Below are 26,089 nucleotides of genomic sequence, written 5' to 3' on the forward strand. Positions count from 1 at the left end.
TGAGAAACATTCTCACCTGAAAATCGGCTAGTTAAAAACTTTTCTGTTGATATCACTGCAGTTTTTCTAAATAGCTAATGAAAAATAATGAGCCTGCGCTTTAACAAGGGTGTTTTGGGGAAGAGATAAGTAAATTATTTAATCCGTCTGACTCTCCTTATCAAATGGAGTACCTCGCTTTTCCGGGGAGGCACGCACCTGTCATGTTGTGCTCGATGGGGCTGCTGTTGTCATGGAGACAGGAACAGTGACTCTGACCATTTGTCTTTTCTATTTCCTGAACTCTGGTAGGAGATGTCTGGGCTGCTCTGGGTGTAACTTGATTATCTTTCGGTGGAAGAAGATGTAGAACTGAGAAACCTCATTCCGCATAGTGAACAATGCCATAGTCAGCGCCTGTTGACATAATGTGTCATATAGGATAAACTAATTTTGCCATACAATTTACTAGTGTCACGATCGTCGTTGGAAGCATACTCGGACCAAAGCGAAGCATGATCTGTGTTCCACATATTTATTGAAGTGGAACTTTGAACAATACAAAATAAAGAAACAATGAAACGTGATGTAAATGAAGTGCTCAAAGGCAACAACACAAAAACAAGATCTCACAAAACACAGTAGGGAAATGGCTGCCTAAATATGATCCCCAATCAGAAACAATGATAAACAGCTGCCTCTGATTGGGAACCATACCAGGCCAACATAGAACTAAACATCATAGATAGAAACACCCCCCCCCCCCCCCCCTCCTAGTCACACCCAGACCTAACCAAAATAGAGAATAAAAAGGCTCTCTATGGTCAGGGCGTGACAACTAGGCTATACCCTGACCGACTTGAAAGACACAGACATCAAATGTGAAGCTGAAAGATGTTTCAGAAATTCAATCAATCACACACTCTTTAACACTGTAGTCGTTGTCTTTATTTAGTCACGTTGTCATGTCAAATATTCAGTATATATATGTCTATAGGACATACAGTGGGGAGAACAAGTATTTGATACACTGCCAATTTTGCAATTTTTCCTACTTACTAAGCATGTAGAGGTCTGTAATTTTTATCATAGGTACACTTCAACTGTGAGAGACGGAATATAAAACAAAAATACTGAAAATCACATTGTATGATTTTTAAGTAATTAATTTGCATTTTATTGCTTGACATAAGTATTTGATACATCAGAAAAGCAGAACTTAATATTTGGTACAGAAACCTGCATCTTCAATGCTCTTACTGAGGGAAGGAGGTTGTTGGCCAAGATCTCGCGATAGACGGCCCCATCCATCCTCCCCTCAATACGGTGCAGTCGTCCTGTCCCCTTTGCAGAAAAGCATCCCCAAAGAATGATGTTTCCTCCTCCATGCTTCACGGTTGGGATGGTGATCTTGGGGTTGTACTCATCCTTCTTCTTCCTCCAAACACGGCGGGTGGAGTTTAGACCAAAAAGCTCTATTTTTGTCTCATCAGACCACTGCTTGCCTATTGTCCTATATCCCATTCCAGCCTCTTACTGGTTGGTAGGTTATCAAATACTTATGTCATGCAATAAAATGCTAATTAATTACTTAAAAATCATACAATGTGATTTTCTGGATATTTGTTTTAGATTCCGTCTTATGATAAAAATGACAGACCTCCACATGCTTAGTAAGTAGGAAAACATGCAAAATCAGCAGTGTATCAAATACTTGTTCTCCCCACTGTATATACAGTGCCTTGCGAAAGTATAATTTTGCACGCCCAATTTTTCAGTTTTTGATTTGTTAAAAAAGTTTGAAATATCCAATAAATGTCGTTCCACTTCATGATTGTGTCCCACTTGTTGTTGATTCTTCGCAAAAAAATACAGTTTTATATCTTTATGTTTGAAGCCTGAAATGTGGCAAAAGGTCGCAAAGTTCAAGGGGGCCGAATACTTTCGCAAGGCACTGTATATGACATATACAATTCGATTTCTTTACAATAGAGAAACAACATAGCGATGACACACTATTTTGGTTTCTAAGTAGAAGCGTTGTTTAGATAGTGCCATATAGATAATGTATATATTATTTTATACACTTTTAAATCAAGCTCCCACTCCAGTTTTTATGTCCGTCTGCATTGTTTCACATTATTCACATAGACTGTGTGTGTATTCTTAATAATTCAAGGTCTTAAATGTATCAATAAATTCCTCTCTGCAGTCCACGCTGCTGTGGCTCTTTTACAGAAACCGGGGGCCATCTGTGATTGGTCCAATTTTTTAGGCAGGTGGTCCCACTCCCCTCGTGTTGTCGATGCAGGTGGGCGGAATCTTTCCCTGCAGGTGTCATGTTACTGATGATTTGTCACCAGATATTGTTTATGTTTTTACCATTGTGGCCAGATGGAGGACTAGAGCGCAAACTAGTTGGCACGTCAGGGACTACAGTTGTTGACAACTGTAGCATTGTAGCTATGCATAATACTTTTTCCTAACCTTAACCCCATTCTCCTAACATGCTACATTAATTCACCAAACCTGCTGTGTTAATTCTAACATACCACGTTCATTCACCTGCAACCAGAGATGGGCAGTATTTCTGTTACATGTATTTGAAATGTGTATTACTTCTGAGTATTTTGTGTAATTTGTATAACACTGGGCTGAACTGCACTCCAATGTATGTTTTAACAAGATACTGTTGAGAGCTATAATTTGTATTTTCAAATGACAAAATACTTTTTTCTATACAATTATTTTTATAGCGGTTCACAATTGTGTGGCCCCCTTTCACCCTGTGTTGGTATCAACATTCTGATGGCAATATGGTGTGTTAAGAGCATCAGATAAATTAACAAAATATAATTGTATATGTACAAATGAACAATTGAAAAGCATGCTGAGTATTACTCTAATGAGCTTCGCCCAGAAACAAGGCCAATAGTAATACCTAGTGTGCTTTGGTATGTTTATTTTCACATATACATTTATATTTTGGTCATTTAGCAGACACTCTTATCCTGAGTGACTTACAGTCAGTGCATTTAACTCATGTTGATAAACAACAGCGTATCACAGTCATAGCAAGTCAAATGTTTCTGTAACCGTTACTGAGAATGTTGTTGCTGTTCGGTCCGGCAACTTGCAAATGTATTTCTGTATTTTAAAATCCAAAATACATTTATTTTAATTAAATACATTTCAAAATAGAAGTATTTTGTAGTTTATTTTCATACTTTGTTCTTTATGGTATTTTGAAATTGTATTTTGCACATCCCTGCCCCAACATTAATTATCCTAACCTGCTATGTAAACAAACCATCTGTGGCGACAAATCATCAATATCACCACACCTGTCGGCAAGATCTAGTCCACTCAGCTGGCAGACGTTTTGGCATAATCAATTCCAGCACCTCTGCTCACCACTGCTGTCAGGAGGCAGTTTGCCCCTCCATCCATCAGGGATGGGAGGGCGTATTGTTCCCCGAGCCCCTGGGCCTCCCTTTGGCCTCCTGCCTGAGGACCCCTGCTCCCGGGACAGCTGTATAGCAATCTGGGTGTATACCGCATGTTCTTTCCCTCGGACTCCAGCACGGTCACAGCAATAATAGTGTTTGTGCTGTTCATCCTGGGAACACCTGATCTGGATGCTGCTGTCCCAGAGTGTTGGAACGAGCCCCCTGGCCCTACTGGAGTTTCAGAGGAGCCATGGTGCATGTGGCTAGGGCTTGTCCCTAACCCCAGTACAGTCTTAACGCCGCAGGGACGCACATGACTGGATCTGGCCTCAGATTCTAGTACAGTCTCAGAGGAAGAGGTGGTTGAGTGACGGGGTGTGTGGCTGCTGCCACTGGCAGGTCCTTGGGCCTTGTGACCTGGCCCAGCGAGACCCCCTCCCTGCGAGACCCCCTGCCTGGTCTCATCCATGTGACCCCCCTCACAGCCGTGTCCCTGGAGAGAGGGGATGATGGGGACCGATCGTGTGCGGAGAGAGGGAGGAGCAGGTTTTAGTCCTCTGTCCAGACGGGTGTAGGGCACCTCCCTCCAATCTTTCTTCCACGCTGAACGAGATAGGGTTTGCATATTCTGGAACCCGCTCCGCTGGCGGTCGTCACCACCATCCCTCCCAGTGTCAAACCTGAAGAGATGCAGAGAATAGAAAAGGGAAAAAAGAGAGGGTAGATGACCTTTTGCTCCCAAACCATTATTGCACGATTTCTCATTTTCACACGACAAAGCGGAGAGGGAAAGAGAGAAAATAGGAATAGAAATCCCATCCCATACAATTCAAGCCCCAAAAAACATGTTTATTCTCTGAAGTACTGGGAATGCATAAACATTGTGTAATTATTTATAATCCACCCTTACAGAAATGAATGTGTTGCTGCAAACTTCCCTCAAGTTAGTAAATTTGCTGCAAACTAAATAGTGGGCCACAAAATGTTGCCAGAAGTTTGCAAACATTTGCCACTAGTGGTGAATCTGCGGCAAACTTTTGGAAACAATAATATTTATTGTCACTTGTGGCAAAAGTTTACCAGAAGCAGGTTCCCATGAGTTCACACATGAGTTCCAAGACCAGTAACAGTTGATGACCAATCAGGTGGATTAGAAACATCTGTTGGAAACTACCTACCAAAGTTGTCCAGTAAGGGTCTAACTTATTAATTAGCTTTAACATTTTATTATCTAAATGATGCCTACTTAGCAATGTCATGTTTTATGGGATAGAGTGAAACACTGACAGTTTCATTCTGTCAGTGCCACTGACTGACTGGGTAGCGCTTAGCTTTCATATTTTTGCAGAATTCATGATTTTCCTAAACAATTATATTTTCAATCAACAGCTAAGGTAGCTAGCTAGCTAGCAAAAATATGAGTTGATTTGACATCAGAGTAAAACTCAACTTTTAAAGATGGATACCCTTCCCCTACCCTTGGTGTTGGAAGAGGCTGTATTAGGAGGAGGATGCATCAATACCCTGGAAATCTATTTGTGGTGCAATCGTTCATAACACTTTGAGTGATAAAGGGGCGGCAGGTAGCCTAGTGGTTAGAGCGTTGGACCAGTAACCGGAAGTTGCTAGATCGGACGAGGCAGTTAACCTACTGTTCCTAGGCTGTCATTGTAAATAAGAATTTGTTCTTAACTGACTTGCCTAGTTAAATAAAAAATAAATTAGTGTATCGTCTTTACCCTCCTGTTGTGTTCCTGTCAAATTGGACCGATTTACAAGTTTTCTCTATGAAAAATGTAGTTTATTTAATCTGATTGTCATAAGGTTCCATGACTTTGTCCACACAGAGCATATGAACGCACAAAATACATTGATGATTTTCATAACATTTTGGGTGTGTTATTTAGCTTTTGTACACCTGTGGTGTTCCCGGTCAAAAATGACGGGTCATTAGAAATGAATGGGTGAGACTACAATTAGTGCATAAAATTGAGTTCAGGCACATGCCCATTCATCAGAATGACACACTTCCTCTCCCAGACCCCACATGCATGTGTGTTTGAGCACACACACACACACACGCACAAACCCCACTCCCCTTCTTGGCTTCCATGGCAACCTTTCCTCAATAGAATCTTTCGCCTACGGGAACCACACCTGTTGGCATTCTCACAAACAATCTCAGAATTGTTTCAATAATATATAGACCTGTTCTTGCAGCTCTGGTATATAAAGCTGCTTTGAGGCCTTGCTCACAGTTCATTATGTGGCAGCACAATGACCAAACGATATACTGTATGTGAGGCTCTTGATCATATCTTTGATCATGACACTGGTGAGGAGGAGAGAGGCCAGGCAACTGACAATGAAGATGCATTGGAGGAGGAAGTGTCAGAAGTTGAAGACAACACAGAATATGATCCAGACCAAGAGACAACCGACGTGGAACATTCCAGTGATGACGAAGAGGGCCCTGCTGAGGTTGTTGCTACATTCCGGTCAAAGAATTGGAATTTGTCCTGGTCTTCATCCCCACCGAGAATATGACAACAGGGCCAACGACACAAAGTAGTCTGTGATAAATAGCACAATATCTTTCATCTGAGTATTTGTTATAGTCAAAGTAATCCATATATTATGCTTTTTTTTACTCAAAAACAAGTTGTATGAGCTCAGGTTAATGAGGCCTACAGGCCATAAATAGCAAATAGAAGTTCAAAACTTGCAATGTTCACAAGAACTTAAGTTGATAAAAAGATCTAACGCAACATTAGGTGAAAATACATGTATTTATAATCAGCTGTAATGGGGCGGTCCTTTTGGACCGAGAACACAGAATTAACTAACATGAAACGAACACAACAGGAGGGTTGAAGAGTGATAAGGTCATCATTTCCATACAGTACCAGTCAAAAAGTTTGGACACACCTACTCATTCCAGGGTTGTTCTTAATTTTTTACTATTACCTATATTGTAGAATAATAGTGAAAACATCAAAACTATGAAATAACACATATGGAATCATGTAGCAACCAAAAAAGTGTTAATCAAATCAAAATATATTTTATATTTGAAAATCTTCAAAGTAGCCACCCTTTGTCTTGATGACAGCTTTGCACATTCTTGGCATTCTCTCAACAGCTTCATGAGGTAGTTACCTGGAATGCATTTCAATTAACCGGTGTGCCTTGTTAATTTGTAGAATTTCTTTCCTTAATGTGTTTGAGCCAATCAGTTGTGTTGTGACAAGGTAGAAGTAGTATTCAGAAGATAGCCCTATTTGGTAAAAGACCAAATCCATATTATGGCAAGAACAGCTCATATAAGCAAAGAGAAACGACAGTCTATCATTACTTAAAGACATGAAGGTCAGTGAATAAGGAACATTTCAAGAACTTTGAAAGTTTCTTCAAGTGCAGTCACAAAAATCATCAAACGCTATGATGAAATTGGATCTCATGAGGACCACCACGGGAGAGGAAGACCCAGAGTTACCTCTGCTGCAGAGTTCATATGAGTTACCAGCCTCAGAAATTGCAGCCCAAATGCTTCACAGAGTTCAAGTCACAGACACATCTCAATATCAACTGTTCAGAGAAGACTGCGTGAATCAGGCCTTCATGGTCAAATTGCTACAAAGAAACCACTACTAAAGGCTACCAATAATAAGAGACTTGCTTGGGACAATAAACATGAGCAATGGACATTAGACCGGTGGAAATCTGTCCTATGGTCTGATGAGTCCAAATTTTAGATTTTGGGTTCCAACCGACGTGTCTTTGTGAGATGCAGATTAGGTGAACGGTTGATCTCTGCATGTGTGGTTCAAACCGTGAAGTATGGAAGAAGAGGTGCAGCATGGCAATGTGCATAATTGTAGGAAATTAGCTGTAAAACTGAAAATGTTTCTCTCCGCTCCATGGCAAAATAAGTAGAATTACATGAAATCATTTGGGCCCCCAACACAATGTTGTTTATTAACCCAATAGGCTAGGGCCGGCTCTGACTAAAGGTGTGGGTTACGGATGTAGGTATATATCTGGGAACGCAGACCCGCTGCGACCCCTCATGATGAGTTCCAGTTTGTGGCCCCCACCCCCATAAAAGTCAAAGTTGCCCATCCCTGGTGTAAAAATAGCAGCTGGCTGTAGCCCATGTACCCCAAAAGTCAAATTTCAGAGTCCAGTCTAGATGGTGTTACGAATTAGCTAGCATTAACCACATGCACACCTTACTTGCTAAGAAGTTATAGAAAGCTAAACCAACAACCAAAAAAACTCAATTGGATTCATTCTAAACGTAGGACCAACGAGGAGAAAATTAGCTAGCTAGCATTCATTTGTTTATGCAGAGACGTCTTTGTTGCAGCATCTTATGAGTGATAAACATTTTCCATGTTTTCCGTCTTTCTGTGTTACAAAATGTGTTGCGGTCATGACGCAAGTGGCACTAGTGCTGTCAAATACTCCCATGTATCTCGTTTGACCACCTGTTTTCAACTACATTTCGGTCAGCTATCGTCATTGCAAACTAGCACTTCACATAGGCTAGCACAGCTGTTATTAGAAAACGTCTGAGATACTCAAATCCTGTAGCTACCTGGCAAGTCAACCTCGGCAACAATGTTATTGTGGTGCAGAATGTTACATTAGTCTTTTCATTTTAAGATAACCTTCAATTAAGTGTGTGGTTACTACTGGTTGTGGATCCGAGGCGAGAGAAATTGTCATGTTTTTTTGTTTTGGTTAAGGCTCAGAGTTGGCTTATTGATATTTTGAAAACTGACACTGCTTCCATAGACATTATGGATAACCGAGAATTGTCAATGGCTTGGAACCTCATTTCAGCCAATCGGATTGCAGATTTCACCAAACTAGTTGTATTTTTATTTATTTAACCTTTATTTAACTAGGCAAGGCAGTTAATAAGAAATTCTTATTTACAATGACGGCCTTCCAAAAGGCCAAATGCCTCCTGCAGGGACAGGGGCCACGGGCTTAAAAATAAATACAATATAAATATAGGACAGAACTCACATCACATCAAGAGAGGCAGCACAACACTACATAAAAAGAGACCTAAGACAACAACATAGCAAGGCCGCAACATGACAACACAGCATGGTAGCAACACAACATGGCCACAGCATAAAACATGGTACAAACATTACTGGGTACAGACAACAGCACAAAGGGAAAGAAGATAGAGACAACAATGCATCACACAAAGCAGCCACAACTGTCAGTAGGAGTGTCCATGATTGAGTCTTTGAATGAAGAGATTGAGATAAAACTGTCCCGTTTGAGTGTTTGTTGCAGCTCGATCCAGTCGCTAGCTGCAGCGAACTGAAAAGAGGAGTGACCCAGGGATGTGTGTGCTTTGGGGACCTTTAATAGAATGTGACTAGCAGAACGGGTTTGAATGTGGAGGATATGGGCTGCAGTAGATATCTCAGATAGGGGGGAGGGAAGCCTAAGAGGGTTTTATAAATAAGCATTAACCAGTGGGTCTTGCAACAGATATACAGAGATGACCAGTTTACAGAAGAGTATAGAATGCAGTGATGTGTCCTATAAGGAGCATTGGTGGCAAATCTAATGGCCGAATGGTAAAGGTAATAAGGAAATATGGTACAGTATTGAGATCTAATTTCAAAATGTGTCTTCTTAATTCTCAAATGCTGTTAGTGAAACCTAAAAAGACCCACTCAATAAAGCCCCGAGGAGTGAGCCATTTTTATTGTCTGACTTCAGAGACCATAAATGTCCATAAATGAGTACAAATAATTGAACTACTTTCCCCATTCTTCTGTTTTACAGGGGAATGTGTGCACTGGAGGTAAATCCAGCGCATCTTAACATATCTAAAAATAACTGACACGGCACATTTGGCTTCAATCCATTCTTCATCTGTGACAGGTAAATATGTGTTTCTGACAGTGTTTAACGAAACTCACAATGCTCGTTGGGGATTTGCTGTCAAAATTGAAAACACGGCCTGGTTCTCATGCCAATATTCACGCTTTTGTTCTCTCTCTCTCGCTGTCTCTTTATGGTCTCTCTCCCTTCCTCATGCTCTCTGTCTCCCTCACTCCTTCGCCCTCTCTGCTTTACATTTTAGCCATATAGCAGATGCTCTAAGTGATGCTTTCTCTCTCCCTCTCTCTCCCCATCTCTCCCCATCTCTTACTGCTTATCCCCAGAGACCTGAGGGTGTCTCCATGGCAACAAGGGAGGGAGAGTTTTGTATGGCTGTTAAATCTAGAAATAGGTCAGTCCAACTTCCCTGCGCCAGCACAGACTTTCTTTGCTGATGGATCTGTAAAGGGGTTATCAATAGTTAATATGTTCCAACTAGTCAACTAACTAACCCAATCTTTGCATGTCGATGAGAAGAGAAAAGCACTCTTATACCACTCGTTCCCTGAGGATTTGCAAGCCATTAATTGGCTATGGCTACAGATTCCTCCTCTGCTGCTTAAAAAAAATATCCTAGTTATCTCTCCCTCTCTGCATGTGTGTTTGTGTGTGAATGCATACTGTGTGTGTGTTTGTGCACATGTGTGAATACTCTACATATGGCCTGCATACTATGTGTTTGTCGTTGCATGCAAAACCTGCACACTGTATGTGTTGTGCGTGAGCGTGCATATTGAATGTGTGCATAGTGTCTGTGTGCATGCATACTAGTCTGTATGCTGTATGTGTTGGCGTGTGTTTGTGCAATGCTCCAGGAGATCTACTCACAGTCGTTGAACGAATATGCTGAGCTTCCTGCATGCTACCCTGTTGAATACGAATATTAATTATGATGTGATATAGAAGAGTTTGACAACAGTTTGTACTTTACAAGTCACTGTGATGCTTGAAGAGGTTGGCATAATAATAAGAACATTGCCAGGGACTTTCAAGTGCAATAAATTATCTCGGAGACCTATGGTTGTGTCTCAATTGGCAACCTATTCCATTTGTAGTGCACTACTCATTGGTTGCACATTTTGTCACATTATTGTGACAATACTGCGCTGTCACTCAGATTGCATCTCAAAGCGCATCATTATGTTCCGTCACTTATTCACACACATTGTTCAAAGGTAAACGATCCAGACAGATGAAAAAAACATTAGGGTTAATTACTTACTTAGCCTATTTCGCATGATAATTGAATAGGACTAACAAATACCCAGTGAAGGCTGGTCTGCCAGCATAACCAGCTAGACCAGCTATTCCTAAGCTGGGTATTGTGGGTTTCGAATCCCATCTGGGGTGCCATTTTTTATGTAATGGTTTTGACTTGAGGTCATTGTTTGTTTGAGGTGCCAGGTAGGTCATGACTACCTGAGAAAAAATGTATTTCTTATTTTTGTTTGTGTGGGAATGAGTCCCGTCTGGGCCAGTACAAAAGACTCCGTCAGTATAGAAATACACTTCGTAAACTCTTAACCCTTGTGTGGTGTTCATGTTTTTGTTATTCAGCCAATGTTCGCGGGTCTGATGGACCAAAAACATTGTGTTTTTAAAACAATACAGCCATAATAATTTACGCAAAAATACTAAGATGTTGAATTATATCAATTACAAGCAATATAGACAGCATACATGGTTAATATTGGCCATATACCACTGCTAAATCACATTTTTTAATTTTTAAATTTTTTAAATACAAAATCAGATTTTTGTCAACAAAAATCTATTATAATCAAGACATGGGTAGAATAAATCATGTTAATCTTGAACAAATACAAATGAAACAAGGAACAAATTGGAAAGACACATTTTACATACAGTATTTTATGGAAAATTGTAAATGAGCCCCATTTAACACAAATTAAGGCCGGTCTACACACCACATGAGGGACAGAGTTTTACTGTGTGTGTGATGCTAATTTATTTATTGCACTTGATGCATGCGTGCCATGTCTTCCTGGCCTTATTACGTCCACACACATCGCAGGGCTTCTTCTTGTTGCTAATCTGGAATGATGAAAACACTTACTTCAGGAATTTTACTAACATCTCACTCACTAACTCACTCAAATATATAGGCCAACTAGCATCGTCCGGTTTAGGGATGGTTTGGCCGGTAGGGATATCATTGTCTCATCGCACACTAGCGACTCCTGTGACGGGCCCGGGCGCAGTGCATGCTGACCAGGTCGCCAGGTGCACAGTGTTTCCTCCGACACAGTGGTGCGGCTGGCTTCCGGGTTGGATGCGCGCTGTGTTAAGAACCAGTGCGGCTTGGTTGGGTTGTGTTTCGGAGGACGCATGGCTTTCGACCTTCGTCTCTCCCGAGCCCGTACGGGAGTTGTAGCGATGAGACAAGATAGTAACTACTAACAACTGGATACCACAAAATTGGGGAGAAAAAGGGGGTAAAATAAATAAATAAACAAATATATAGGCCAAGGTAGGAGAGTCAGACACACACACATGCAACAACAAATCACTCACACTTACTTCCTGTATTGCCGCTGTTGCTTCTGTTGGTCGGGTAGATGGGGCACTAGCATCCTCCTCCTGAATCCTCCTCACGATGGCTGCAGAAGCTGGGGTCCTTGGGATATGTTTCCTCCTCTGGATTTGAGGTCTTACCAATGCCTCCTCAAGAAAGAGCTGTCTGCTCTGGAGCTTCCCTCTGTTCCAATCTGTGTTCAACACCATCCAGATTACAAACACATTGTATGCCGAGATATCCAAGATGTTGAAGAATATCACAAGTGGCCAGCGTAGGATTTGTCTTTTGCAGCTGTAGCTAGTCACCAGCTTGTCTAAACTGTCCGCCTCTCCATTTGTGGCATAGTAATCCATTATGATTTCTGGTTTTTGATGTTCCTGGCCACAGATTGTCCCATCCCTATGCAGCGTACTCGTGAGTACCACATTTTGGCCTTTCTTTGGCACGTAGGACACTAGGAACGTGTCGGCCTTGAACACAAACTTAGAGGAATTGATAGGCCTGTTCTGTGTATTCAACAGCTGAAGTGGGAGCTCTGGCTTGTTTTTCGTACTGTTCCTACAATCGTTAGCTTCCTCTTGATGAGCTCCTGTCCCAACTTGTGCAAAGTAAAAAAGTGATTACATGTGATGTTGTGGCCACGAAGTCCCTGTGTTACGTCCAGGACAACCCGCATCCCTTGGTTCTTCTCAGGGGCTCCTTCATCTGGCTTCCCCGTATACAATTGCAAGTTCCACGCATATGATGAACCAGCACCACAGGCAGCCCAGATCTTGATTCCATATTTAGCGGGTTTAGACAGTGTGTACTGCCTGAAGAGGCAGCGTCCCCTAAATGGCATAAGACGCTCATCAACAGTAACGTTGGGCCCAGGGTTTTAAAACAGGGGAAGGCGGTCCAACCACTTATCCCACATTGACCTGATTGCAGCTAGCTTGTCTCTCTGCCGCCGACTGGTGTCTCGGTTATCGAAGCGCATAATCCTGGAAACAATGTGGAAATTTTCCAGAGAGATTGTTGCACAGAAAAGTTCTCTGCCAGTTTCTGCATCACACAGGGATTTTGTCGATTCCCCATTGGACTGGAAAACACCAGTAAGGATATGAACTCCAAAGTATGCATCTCTCTCAAAAAACATTCCTTCCCTCCAATTTAGTGCAGACCAGAATGATTTTTTGATGTGTCTGTGATGAACAGTTCAAAAGAAGACTTTATGTCCTCCACCATCCGCGTCGGCCCTGGTTGCATCCTCATCACATTGGCAGCCATGCAGGGTGGCTTATTTCTTGGGCAAGAAGACAATTGTATATCAAAAATGTTTACATCCATATTTCTACCCCTGCAAGCTACTGATGAGTTGGTTGCTGATGGGCTGGTCCTGGGGCTGGTTGCTGATGGGCTGGTCCTGGGGCTGGCTGCTGACGGGCTGGTCCTGGGGCTGGCTGGGGGTCAACCTCATCCTCTTCTTCCAACTCACTGTGCAGGTTCCCACAAGACATTGTGTAGTTTCACACAGTACAAAAGGTAAAGAGTTTGAGAAAAGCAGGAGACAGGCAGACAGGCAGGGAGACAGACAGGTTCTTGCTGCTATGTTGAAACAGCAGGCCCATGGAGGAGGAAGACAGAGTGAAGGCACACAGCAAACCTTTTTGCTTCATTTTTACTTGTTTTCACCTATACACACACTTGTTTTACCACCGGGTCCAGTGGACACAAACACGACATATGTAATATAAATGTGTAGGGGGTGCACATTGTGCAGTCACTTCTTTTTTACATGTTCTTCACAGAAAATGAGCCAAGGCCAATGAGTCTCAGGTTGAAAAAAATATTAAATTGTATCATTTTTCTTTTAGTAAACATTTTAGTAAACGGGTCCCACAGACTCGAACACCACACAAGGATTAAAACAATGGAAATAACTTCAAAAACAAATGTTATTTTGCATTGGTTGTATTACCAAAATAAATGATCACACACATAATAATGTCACAGCACAATGGTCTCTGGTTCCTCAAGAAAAGTCCTGTAACTTGTGCCTAAAAAGAGTGCAACACGGTAAATGAGATCAAGTGACCTTAATCACGCATTATTTGTCTGTTCATAAAGTGCATTTTAAACCCAGTCTCAATCACACAATCAAAATCTCTAACTATTTTACCACACAACAACAAAAGGTTATCAGAACTCCCAGTAGTCTTTAACAACAACTAAAAACATAACCCAACATGGTGTAAATCACATTAAAACAAATGTAAAACCTGTTTGAAAAAGTTGTTGTAGTCAGTCGATCAGTCAAACAATCCAATCTGCCAACAGAACTCCCTGTTCCATTGCATGCCTTCCCTCCATTTAAAGGGATATCAACCATATTCAGATCCAGATCCCTATGGCTTCCACATGGTGTGAACAGTCTTTAGACATAGTTTCAGACTTTTATTCTGAAAAATGAACGAGAACGATCACATCGCGTCAGTGGATGGCTGGGTGCCGGCAGAGTTTTGCATGCGCAACAGCTTGGAGCAGACATTTTCTCTCTCTCTTCTATTGAAAAATCTACGGTCTGGTTGAAATATTATCAATTATTTATTGTAAAAACAACCTGAGCTTTGATTATAAAAAACATTTGATATGTTTCTACGAACTTTGCGGATACTATTTGGAATTTTCATCTGCCCGTCATGACCTGCACGAGCCTGTGGATTTCTGAACAAACCGCGCCAACCAAATGGAGGTTTTTGGATATAAAAAGAGTCTTTATCGAATAAAAATAACATTTATTGTGTAACTGGGAGTCTCTTGAGTGCAAACATCAGAAGATCGTCAAGCGATTCATTTTATTGCTTTTCTGACTTTCGTGACCGATCTAATTTGCTGCTAGCTGTTTGAAATGTTTTGTCTGCTGAGAGAGATGTCCTAACATAAACGATTGGATAGCTTTTGCTGTAAAGCCTTTTTGAAATCTGACACGCCAGGTGGATTAAGAACAAGCCAAGCTGTGTTTTGCTATATTGCACTTGTGATTTCATGAAAATTAAATATATTTAGTAATTTAATTTGATTTGGCGCTCTGCAATTCAACGGATGTTGGCGGATGGGTGCACCAAGAAGTTAAAGGTGTTTACGATAGCTACATCATGTAGCTACAGTGGTTTTTCCTTTAAAAGTTGCATCACACTGAAGCACACCTTGCGGGCTGCCGCAGAATTCTATGGCACGTTATTTGATTGTCAGCCATTGTTACCATTAATGCTAGTTAGTGCTAGTACGACCACCAGAGGGCATCTTTGAAAAGCATTTGATAGTCTTCAATATTGGATGTGCTAGAGAATTTAAAACCTTTATTTGGAAGAACATAGTATATGGGATTGATTTTAAGAAATTTAGATTCATTAATTAGATTAATATTATGGTGTTTCTATTCCAAGAAAATCAAAAACCGAAACCTTCAGGGTTTCCGTTAGGATGGAACGGAAAATATGGCGCTGTACAACGTGACGGTCGGAAGTAGGCTACAGTACTAAGAGCATAACATTTCCACAACCTAATTGTAGTCTAACCAATACCCAAAAGGAGATTCAGTGAAAATAAAAAACTCATTGATTTATCAAGACCAGTCCCCATGCTTGTCATAGAGCAGCACGAAACAGTGCTAAAATAGTTGACCACAGCTTGTTGGCTATTGTTTCAAATCCAAATCCTAGCGATATCAACCCAGAGCATATTGGACTGCTTTTCTCGACCACATCACCGGATCCCTACCTCAAGTTCTGGACCATTACACCGGATCATCGCAGCTAGTTCAATGCAACCGAGTGGCCATTGCTGGCTAACGCCTGTCCAGAAGCAAGCACCAGTTAGCCTTGAGCTAGCCTCGAGCTAGGCCCATCTCGCGGCTAGCCGAATAGGTATACCAGCTAATTCTTGGGTTACAAAACCTCTTTTGCCAATTGGCCTGGACCCTTTATTGGCGACACGGAGCCCCGCCAATCCATCACGACTGGTCTGCAGACTTAATCGTCCAAGGTGGTTTTAAAAGGCTTTTCCGTTGCGATGTCACCAAAGACCCATCTGCTAGACCCGGCCCGCTAGCTTTCTGAATTGCCGTGTCTCCCGCTCACCTAGCGGTTCCCTGACTCACATATTGTTGCTCATTGGACCCTATGATCATTCGGCTACACATGCCTCTCCCTAATGTCAATATGCCTTGACTACTGCTGTGTCGGTTAGTAATTATTGTCTTATTTCACTGTAGAGCCCCCAGCCCCGCTCACCATGCCTTAGATACCGCTTTTGTCCCACACCTCACAAATGCTGAGACCTCACCTGGCTTAACTGGTACCTCCAGAGACACAACCAATCTCATCGTCATTCAATGTCTAGGTTTACCTCCACTGTGCTCTCATCCTACCATACCCGTTTCTGTACATTATGCCATGAATCTATTCTACCATGCCCAGAAATCTGCTCATTTTATTCTCTGTTCCCAACGCACTAGACGACCAGTTATTTTATCCTTTAGCCATACACTTATCCTACTCCTCCTCTGTTCTTCTGCTGATGTAGAGGTTAACCCAGGCCCTGTAGCCCCCAGCACTAGACTTATTCCCCAGGCACTCTCATTTGTTGACTTCTGTAACCGTAAAAGCCTTGGTTTCATGCATGTTTCATCAGAAGCCGCCTCCCTAAGTTTGTTTTATTCACATACATTAAGGGAACATTTTGACATTTTGTGTATAGTTAGTGAGAAAGTCCATATTGCAAATGTACGGTCCCTTACTAGACGTCCGAAAACGTTTGTAAAATTCGCGGTCGGCGTCGGGCCGTGCGGTAGGGCCGGACCTACCGGGAAGTCATCAAATGAACTTTGGTCGGACATTCGGTTTCCGTTTTATAAAATACTCAAATTTTGGTCATTTTTGCGCTGTCCCGGAAATTCCCACAAGAGGGCATAAGGAATCATATTGCAATTGTACAAAACATCACGAATCACGATGGGGCCTTATCTCGAAAACTGAAAATATTTCGAAGCCGAAACTTGGTGAGCGTAGGTTTGGCATAATGGGCAGTTGGCCCCGAACAAGAAGGCGTCTAGGCCTCAACGGTTTTTTAGTTATGGCCATTTCTCTGGGATTAAAGGTCCAAAATGAAAATAGAGAAATTATTTTTCCACTTCACGTCAAAGTCAAGGAGCCTCCGGTGTCAATAAAAAAAGAACCAGCCATTTATCTATCGTCATTTAAGAGAAATCGTACAATGACAAATTGGTGATGTTCACAAATATACGTTTTTTTTCTTTCAACAGTTACAGATCCAGTTTCAGGGTGTTCATACGAATCTTTTTAAAGTGTGCTGCGGAGCTCTGCGAGATTTCTGTGATTTTCTATGATTTTCTGAAATAACACACACTCGCTAAACCCTCCGTAAATAACTCAGTTCTTAAAGTAAAGACTTATAACTCAGGATTCTGTAAAGGCATACCCCAATCAGGATATGAGTTTATTTATAGCTTCCGGAAGTGCCTTAAATGGTGTCATAGTGGCAGTTCCCAAGGGTTAAAAAGGTCAGATCTTTTCAAAACTTCATATGTGTGATTAGCCAACCCCCATAAACTGTAAGTCAGTCATTTCTCCCAACAGATGTCAAAGAAAAGCTCTCACACACACAAACAGCAAGGATGGAGTGACAAAGTGCAGTGCTTAAAGACACAGAGAGCAGGCAACGGCATTACCATAATCCCTAGGCCGTTCCGAGTTCAACGAGATATCCCGCTTGACCGTAGCTCGCTCGGTCTAGGCACAGCGACCATTAGAAAAGTAGTCCCAAAATGAAGCCTGCCCCACAATGTCATTTGCTTTTGGGTGACAGTGAGAGAACCGTTAGGGTGAGAAGTACAATTCGACCTCAGGTACGTTCCTAAGGTCCTCCCGATCCGTGCAAGCCTAACCTTGACCGTGTGGCATTAACCCTTAATAGTTAAAAGAAGGTGTTTACATCAAACAGTTTGCATTGACTTCTCTCCCCATAGGAATACATTGCCTGCACTCCTAAATTCAACCTGAAGCCTATATGGGTTATGAATGCCGTATGAACCTGTCTTCGGTACCAGTCCATCAGGCCACCATGAGGTCTACCTGTGTTGATTCTAAGCTTCCTGGACCAACCGGAAGTGGTTAAAATCACCCTAAAAGTGTATACCCATACCCTGCCTGCATTTTGATAGACATAGTGCATTCAACCCTGTGTAAATCAGTCAGTTCTTAACATAAAGACTTAAAACTCAGGATTCTGTAAAAGCATACCCCAATGAGGATGTGTTTTGACAGGGGCTGTTTCGAAGGGTTAAAAAAGTCAGATCTGTCCAAAACTTCATATATGTGATTAGGCAACCCCCATGAACTGTAAATCAGTCATTTTTCCCATAAAATTTCAAAGGAAAACTAAATCACTCACACACACAGCTTGGAAGGAGGGACCCATTGGGGTGCGTAGAGACATACACTGCCTGCATTAGTTAACCTTGTTGGAACTTTTAAAGAACCGTCAGACCTAGAGTTGCGAAACTTTAGAAACCAAATGCACGTGCATTTGCAATATGATTCTATAGTGAAAAAACATCACCAAATGGACATGATGAAATCAATACAACGAGTGATGGAAAGGAACAACTATCACTGCCCGGCCATCCTGTGTTCATCAGGTCAGTCAATTTTGCAATTCTGCATGATTTTTGAGCTTGCCAAATTCGTGATGGTAAATGCCCATTGAAACAGTTCATCAGTTCAGTCAATTTTGGCCCCCAAAAAAGTGACTTTTGACTTTGACTTTTGACTTCCTATGAAATCATATTGCAAATGGACAAATCATGTTCCTTATGCACAAGTAAAAAAAAAAAAATATGATAATAAAATATGACTAAAGTATGTTCATACAGTTCTTACACAAAAAAATCGAAAGAATTTCGAAAAACGGTCCAGAAAGTACTTTTTTAAGGGGTGATACGTTTTTGACAAAAAAACATTTTTTTAAAATGTTGCCTTTGGATGTTGACTTGGGTTGCATTTCCAATATGAAAAACCCCGGTGGAGCGCACTCGCCACCTGTTGGATTTTTGAAGTGTTACAACTGGCACTTGCCATATTGCATTTGCAATCAACTTTACACGAATCAACGCCACATTGGGTGGTATTGGACATTGTGTATTTGGTTTGTCCAATGCCAATGTTTTGCCATTCATTTTTGTCCATTTCAGGGGAGTATTCTGTTTCAGGGGAGTATTCAGAGTTCTGTCTTTCTATCCAGGTCTGTGCACAAACAGTTCGAGCTTCTACTTTAAAAATCCACCTTTCCAGAAATAAGTCTCTCACCGTTGCCACTTGTTATAGACCCCCTCAGCCCCCAGCTGTGCCCATGGACACCATATGTGAATTGATTTCCCCCCATCTATCTTCAGAGTTCGTAATGTTAGGTGACCTAAACTGGGACATGCTTAAAACTTCTTGGTGACAGGGGGCAGTATTTTCACGTCCGGATGAAATGCATGCCCAAATGTAACTACCTGCTACTCATCCCCAGAAGATAAGATATGCATATTATTAGCAGATTTGGGTGGAAAACACTCTGAAGTTTCTAAAACTGTTTGAATCATGTCTGTGGGTATAACAGAACTTATTTAGCAGGCGAAACCCAAAGGACAAACCATTCAGATATTTTTTTTGAGGTCACTCTCTTTTCAATGAGTTTCATTGGGAATCCAGATTTCTAAAGGACCTTCTTGCAGTTCCTACCGCTTCCACTGGATGTCACCAGTCTTTAGAAATTGGTTGAGGTTTTTCCTTTGTGAAATGAAGAAGTACGGCCATCTTGAACGAGGGTCACTTGAAGTGTACTGTTAGATAGAGGCGTGTGACCAGAAAGCTAGCTACAGTTTGTTTTCCTCCTGTATTGAAGACAGATCATCCCGTCTTCAATTTTATTGATTATTTACATTAGAAAATACCTAAAGTTGTATTACAAAAGTAGTTTGAAATGTTTTGGCAAAGTTTACAGGTAACGTTTGAGATATTTTGTAGTCACGTTGGAACCAGTGTTTTTCTGGATCAAACGCGCCAAATAAATGAACATTTTGGATATATATTGACGGAATTAATCGAACAAAAGGACCATTTGTGATGTTTATGGGACATATTGCAGTGCCGACAAAAGAAGCTCGTCAAAGGTAAGGCATGAATTATATTTTTATTTCTGCGTTTCGTGTCACGCCTGCAGGGTTGAAATATCATTTTCTCTCTTTGTTTTATGGAGGTGCTATCCTCAGATATTAGCATCGTTTGCTTTCCCCCAAAAATCATTTTTGAAATCTGACATGTTGGCTGGATTCACAACAAGTGTAGCTTTAATTTGCTATCTTGAATGTGTGATTTAATGAAAGTTAGATTTTTATAGTAATTTATTTGAATTTGGTGCTCTGCATTTTCCCTGGCTTTTGGCCAGATGGGACATTAGCGTCCCACATATCCCAGAGAGGTTTTAACACCCCGGCCGTTCTACAATCTAAGCTAGATGCCCTCCATCTCACGCAAATTATCAAGGAAACTACCAGGTACAACCCTTTCTAAAATCTTTGAAATAATGTAACATGGGCTCAAACCAGGGACCCTATGAACACATCGATAACAATCACACATGAAGCATCGTTATATATAACTCCACAAGGAAACAGCTACTTCAAGGTCTCAAATCAAGTGACGTCACAGATTGAAACACTACTAGCACACACTGCTAACTAGCTAGCCATTTCACACCAGTTACATATAAGTCGCTTTGAACATATATAATATATTAGATTACTCTAAATTAAAACATTTCTAGAATGGCCTCTTTCCCTCTTGGGTGCATTAACCAATATTGAATCTGACATTAATTTTCCCCAAGATGCTGTGCTGCAGGATGACATACGCTCTAAAATCAGTTTTTATTTTTGCCCACTTCAGGAATTTAGATTTTTTTGTGTAGTTACCTTTTAATTCATGTGCACATACCTCTAGTATTGTTTGGTTAGCAATAGTGATGGGCAGTCTTTTTTTTGTGACTGCTCATTTGGCTTTATCCATTTAAAAAGAGCCAGCTTATTTGGCTCCCAAACGGCTCTTCATTCAAAATACTTAACAATCAACCTACAACCATTGCGAATCTCCAATGTTAAGCCCAGAAGGTAGGTTACCATTGTCAGGTCTGAAAAAAATCAGCATGGACCAGATTGACGTGCTCTCCCTACTATTTATTGTTTCTGCAGTGTCCTTTAATGTACTTGTCCTCTTGCTCAGTTGTGCACCGGGACCTCCCACTCCTCTTTCTGTTCTGGTTAGGGCCAGTTTGCTCTGTTCTGTGAAGGGAGTAGTGCACAGCATTGTACGAGATCCTCAGTTTCTTGGCAATTTCTCACATGGAATAGCCTTAATTTCTCAGAACAAGAATAGACTGACACGTTTTAGAATAAATTTTGAGCCAGAACAACAGTTTTCAGCTGTGCTAACATAATTGCAAAAGGGTTTTCTAATGATCAATTAGCCTTTTAAAATTATAAACTTGGTTTGGCTAACACAACATGCCATTGGAACACAGGAGTGATGGTTGCTGATAATGGGCCTCTGTACGTCTATGTAAATATTCCATAAAAAAAATCTGCCGTTTCCAGCTACAATAGTCATTTACAACATTGACAATGTATATACTGTATTTCTGATCAATTTGATGTTATTTTAATGGACAAAAAAAGGCTTTTCTTTCAAAAACAAGGACATTTCTAAGTGACCCCAAACTTTTGAACGGTAGTGTAGATAGCCAAGGAAGGCACTGAGCCCAAGCTGTCCCCACAAACCCACGTGCTTGAGATGTCCTCCTCTACCTCATACTATTCCTCAACAATTCCATCCCCAGGCTGCTGCACTGACTGCTGATAGGTCAGTTCAGACAGAGACCTGCCATTTAAGATATTTAATGTACTGTTTTCAGTTTATTTGTGAGCATCCATCCATTCTCTCTTGGAGATTGTATAGAAATATGTATCTTTTGTGTTTCTTAAATGCAGAGGTGAGTGGCATCAGACGTGAGTTATTCTCCTCCAGAGGAGGAGAAGAGGGCAAGCGACCTGGCAGAGGATGCTGAAACCATTCTAATGGTAAGACAACCTGAAAAATATGTGGCGAAAGAAACGCACACCTATTAAGACGAGGTGCTGGCTAGTACTACTCTTGAAAAGGGAAAGGAGAGCTGCACACTGTAGGAGCTCAAATGAAATAATTGAGCAACCAACGTTTCGACAGACAAACCGTTGGTTATTCAATTATTGCATCTGTGCTCCTAGAATGTGCAGCTCTCCTTTTTATTTTTCAACCTCAAAAATATACCAGGCCTATAAGAATTCTGCTTTTGACATCATACTTTATTTGCTCTAAAGGAATTTTACATATGTCCTGATCCAATATGTTTTCCACCTGATCACATCAATAATTTGAGATTTGTTTGAAATTTAGTATAGACTCATTTGGAGAAGTCTAGTAAATCAATGTAACATACACCACATTTATTTATTTTAGTCAGGTCTAAAGAAACATTATGATATGAAGAAAATATATTTCAGAAGAACAGAACATGAGTAGATCTACTATCTGTTATCTGGCTACGCTCCATGCCATACGCTGTAGACTTGTTCATTTAGCTGACAAGATATGCGTATAAGTCCCGTGGCATTATTTTATATTATTTTATAGTAAGAAGAATATAATTGAACATAGAAAGGATATTTTTCCCATTCTGGAGCGAGTGCACATACAGTACTGTTGAGCGTAAAAGTGCTCATTTGAAACAGGTCCTATACGCTAGACTTAGGGTTATTTGGCAACTTTAGTTGTGAACAATACAAACCTTAGAATGTCATAGAAATCAAAACATATACGGGCTGCATGATGCAACTATAGGCTATTGATGATATGATACATTTGCAAAAAACCTTGTGCTCTGTTCCTTGTCTCAGGTGGCACAGCTGTTCTCTCATCAAGTGATCATATGTTCACCCATCAGACTTTTCTCAGTTTAATCTTGTTTTTACTAATATGTAAAATGTATGATTTAGAATGGCCCATTATTAAATGGTCAGGAACAGGGGCAAGAGAAAAAACATGTCATCCGCATATCGAATAGCGAATGGAGGCCGGGAGCAGTTCTGTTCCTTAATGATGCCTGGTAGGCTACTTCGGTGTTAAAGCGGAGCTGTGCCTAATTTGAGCAGCTGAGAAATAAATATAATAACACTTATTTCACACCCACACATCCAATCACTGTTTGAGGAGCATGCTCACACTGCGCAACAGGTGATATTCCACCCAAACTCTGTATGCCATGGGCTTTCCAACGCTGTTCCTGCAGCTACCGAGTGCTTAATTTGGGAAACCAAGTGAAATCTGCTTGGAAACATCAATAGCAACATGTTTTCACAATGACACACATTTCACTAAACCGTTGACAGACCCTCTGCACGCTCAATAAAGGAATAAAGGAGAGAGGAGATGGAAATGCATGGTGGTGAGAAATTCTGTCTAGCTAAAATGGTAAAATGTCAGCCAATTAATTATGAAAATATAACAAATTCAAAATCAAATAAAAATTCACTATAATTGTAAGCCATCCAGTACAATCAATGAAACAAAATCATTGCCTAGGGCTGTATGTTCCCTCCTAGACTCTTGGATATAAATTTGAGCATACAGTGCATTCAGACCCCTTCCCTTACTCCACATTTTGTCACATGAAATGTTTTTCCTCATCAATCTACACACATTACGCCATAATGACAAAGACAAAACAGGTTTTTATAAATTTTTTGCAAATCGATAACATTTTGTTTTTAAATACCTTAAGTATTCAGACCCTTTGCTATGAGACTCGAAATTGAGCTCAGGTGCATCCTGTTTCCATTGCTCATTCTTGACATGTTTCTACAACTTGATTGAAGTCCACCTGTGGTAAATTAAATTGATTGGACATGATTTGGAAAGGTAAACACCTGTCTATATAATGTTCCACAGTTGACAGTGCATGTCAGAGCAAAAACCAAGCCATGAGGTCGATTGAATTGTCCAAAGAGCTTTGAGACAGGATTGTGTCGAGGCACAGATCTGGGGAAGGGTACCAAAACATTTCTGCAGCATGTAAGGTCCCCAAGAACACAGCGTCCTCCATCAATCTTCAATGGAAGAAGTTTGTAACCACCAAGACTCTTCAAAGAGCTGGCAACCCGGCCAAACTGAACAATCGGGGAGGTGGGCCTTGGTCAGGGAGGTGATCAAGAACCCGATGGTCACTCTGATAGAGCTCCAGAGATCCTCTGTGGAGAGGGGAGAACCTTCAAGAAGGACAACCATCTCTGCAACACTTCACCAATCAGGCTTTTATGGTAGAGTGGACAGACGGAAGCCACTCCTCAGTAGTTTGTCAAAAGGCACCAAAATGCCTCCCAGACCATGAGAAACAAGATCCTCTGGTCTGATGAAACGAAGAGTGAACTCTTTGGCCTGAATGCCAAGTGTCATGTCTGGAAGAAACATGGCACCATCCCTACGGTGAATAATGGAGGTGGCAGCATCAAGCTTTGGAGATGTTTTTCAGCGTTAGGGACTGGGAGACTAGTCAGGATCGAGGGAAAGATGAATGGAGAAAAGTACAGAGAGATCCTTGATGAAAATCTACTCCAGAGCGCTCAGGACCTCAGAAAGTGGCGAAGGTTCACCTTCAAACAGGACACGACCCTAAGCACAAAACCAAGACAACGCATGAGTGGCTTCGGGACAAGTCTCTGAATGTCATTGAGTAGCCCAGCCAGAGCCCGGACTTGAACCCGATTGAACATTTCTGGAGAGACCTGAAAATAGCTGTGCAGGGATGCTTCCCATCCAACCTGACAGAGCTTGAGAAGATCTGCAGAGAAGAATGGGAGAAACTCCCCAAATACAGGTGAGCCAATCTTGTAGCATCATACCCAAGAAGACTTGAGGCTGTATTCGCTGCCAGACGTGGCCACGAGCCATTTAAATTACAGGTTATAACGCAACAAAACATGAAAAATGCCAAGGGGGATGAATTATTTTGCAAGGCACTGTACAGCGTCACAAGGAATTTGTGTATGTGTTATGAATGACCAAAGTTTTCTGACTTTAAAGTAAGTAATCTGTCACGCGATATAGAGACTACTGTTGACGTTGGAAGTTTACATTCACTTAGGTTGGAGTCATTAAAACTCATCTTTCAACCACTCCTTAAATTTCTTGTTAACAAACTATAGTTTTGGCAAGTCGGTTAGGACATCTACTTTGTGCATGACAAGTCATTTTTCTAACAATTGTTTATAGAGAGATTATTTCCCTTATAATTCACTGAATCACATATCCAGTGGGTTAGAATTGTACATACACTAAATTGATTGTGCCTTTAACTTTTTTGGGATAGGGGGCAGCATTTTCACTTTTGGATGAATAGCGTGCCCAGAGTGAAGTGCCTCCTACTCTCCCAGATGCTAATATATGCATATTATTATTAGTATTGGATAGAAAACACTCCAAAGTTTCTAAAACTGTTTGAATGATGTCTGTGAGTATAACAGAACTCATACAGCAGGCGAAAACCTGAGAAAATTCCAACCAGGAAGTGGGACATCTGCGGTTTGTAGTTTTTCAAAGCTTGGCCTACCGAATACACATTGAGATATGGATAAAGTTGTACTTCCTACAACTTCCACTAGATGTCAACTGTCTTTAGAAACGTGAATGAGGATTCTACAATAAAGGAGGGGCTCATGAGACCTCTTTGAGTCAGTGGTCTGGCAGAGTGCCTTGGTCTCATGACTTGCGCTCCCGACAGAGTTACCTCTCGTTTCAGTGCTTTTCTTCAGACAAAGGAATTCTCCGGTTGGAACATTATTGATGTTTTATGTTAAAAACATCCTAAGAATTAGATTCCAACCATCGCTTGACATGCTTCTAAAGGACTGTAACGGAAATGTTCGAGTTTTTGTCTGGACGAAGTGCTTGCGCCTCATGAAGATGAATTAGTGGGCTGAACACGGTAACAACAAGTGGCCATTTTGACATAAATGATTGACTTCATGGAACTTAATGGAACAAATCAGTCATTTATTGTCGAACTGCGA

The 26,089-nt window shown here is 41.1% G+C and overlaps 1 protein-coding gene across 2 annotated transcripts in view; it reads right to left on the minus strand.

Moving 5' to 3' along the window:
• Positions 1-1,737: 1,737 nt before the first annotated feature.
• The window catches only part of LOC110498826 (pro-neuregulin-3, membrane-bound isoform-like), a 303,813-nt gene continuing 279,461 nt past the window's right edge, over positions 1,738-26,089 (minus strand). For both annotated transcript variants that reach the window (XM_021575470.3, XM_090212038.1), the window contains one exon: positions 1,738-4,108. In XM_021575470.3, the coding sequence (XP_021431145.3) occupies positions 3,346-4,108 (763 nt within the window). In that variant the 3' untranslated portion in view covers positions 1,738-3,345. The remainder of the gene's footprint in view (positions 4,109-26,089) is intronic.

The sequence above is a fragment of the Oncorhynchus mykiss genome, chromosome 20 (assembly GCF_057628025.1).
Source record: "Oncorhynchus mykiss isolate SJ-2025 chromosome 20, ASM5762802v1, whole genome shotgun sequence".
NCBI classification, from domain to species: domain Eukaryota; kingdom Metazoa; phylum Chordata; class Actinopteri; order Salmoniformes; family Salmonidae; genus Oncorhynchus; species Oncorhynchus mykiss.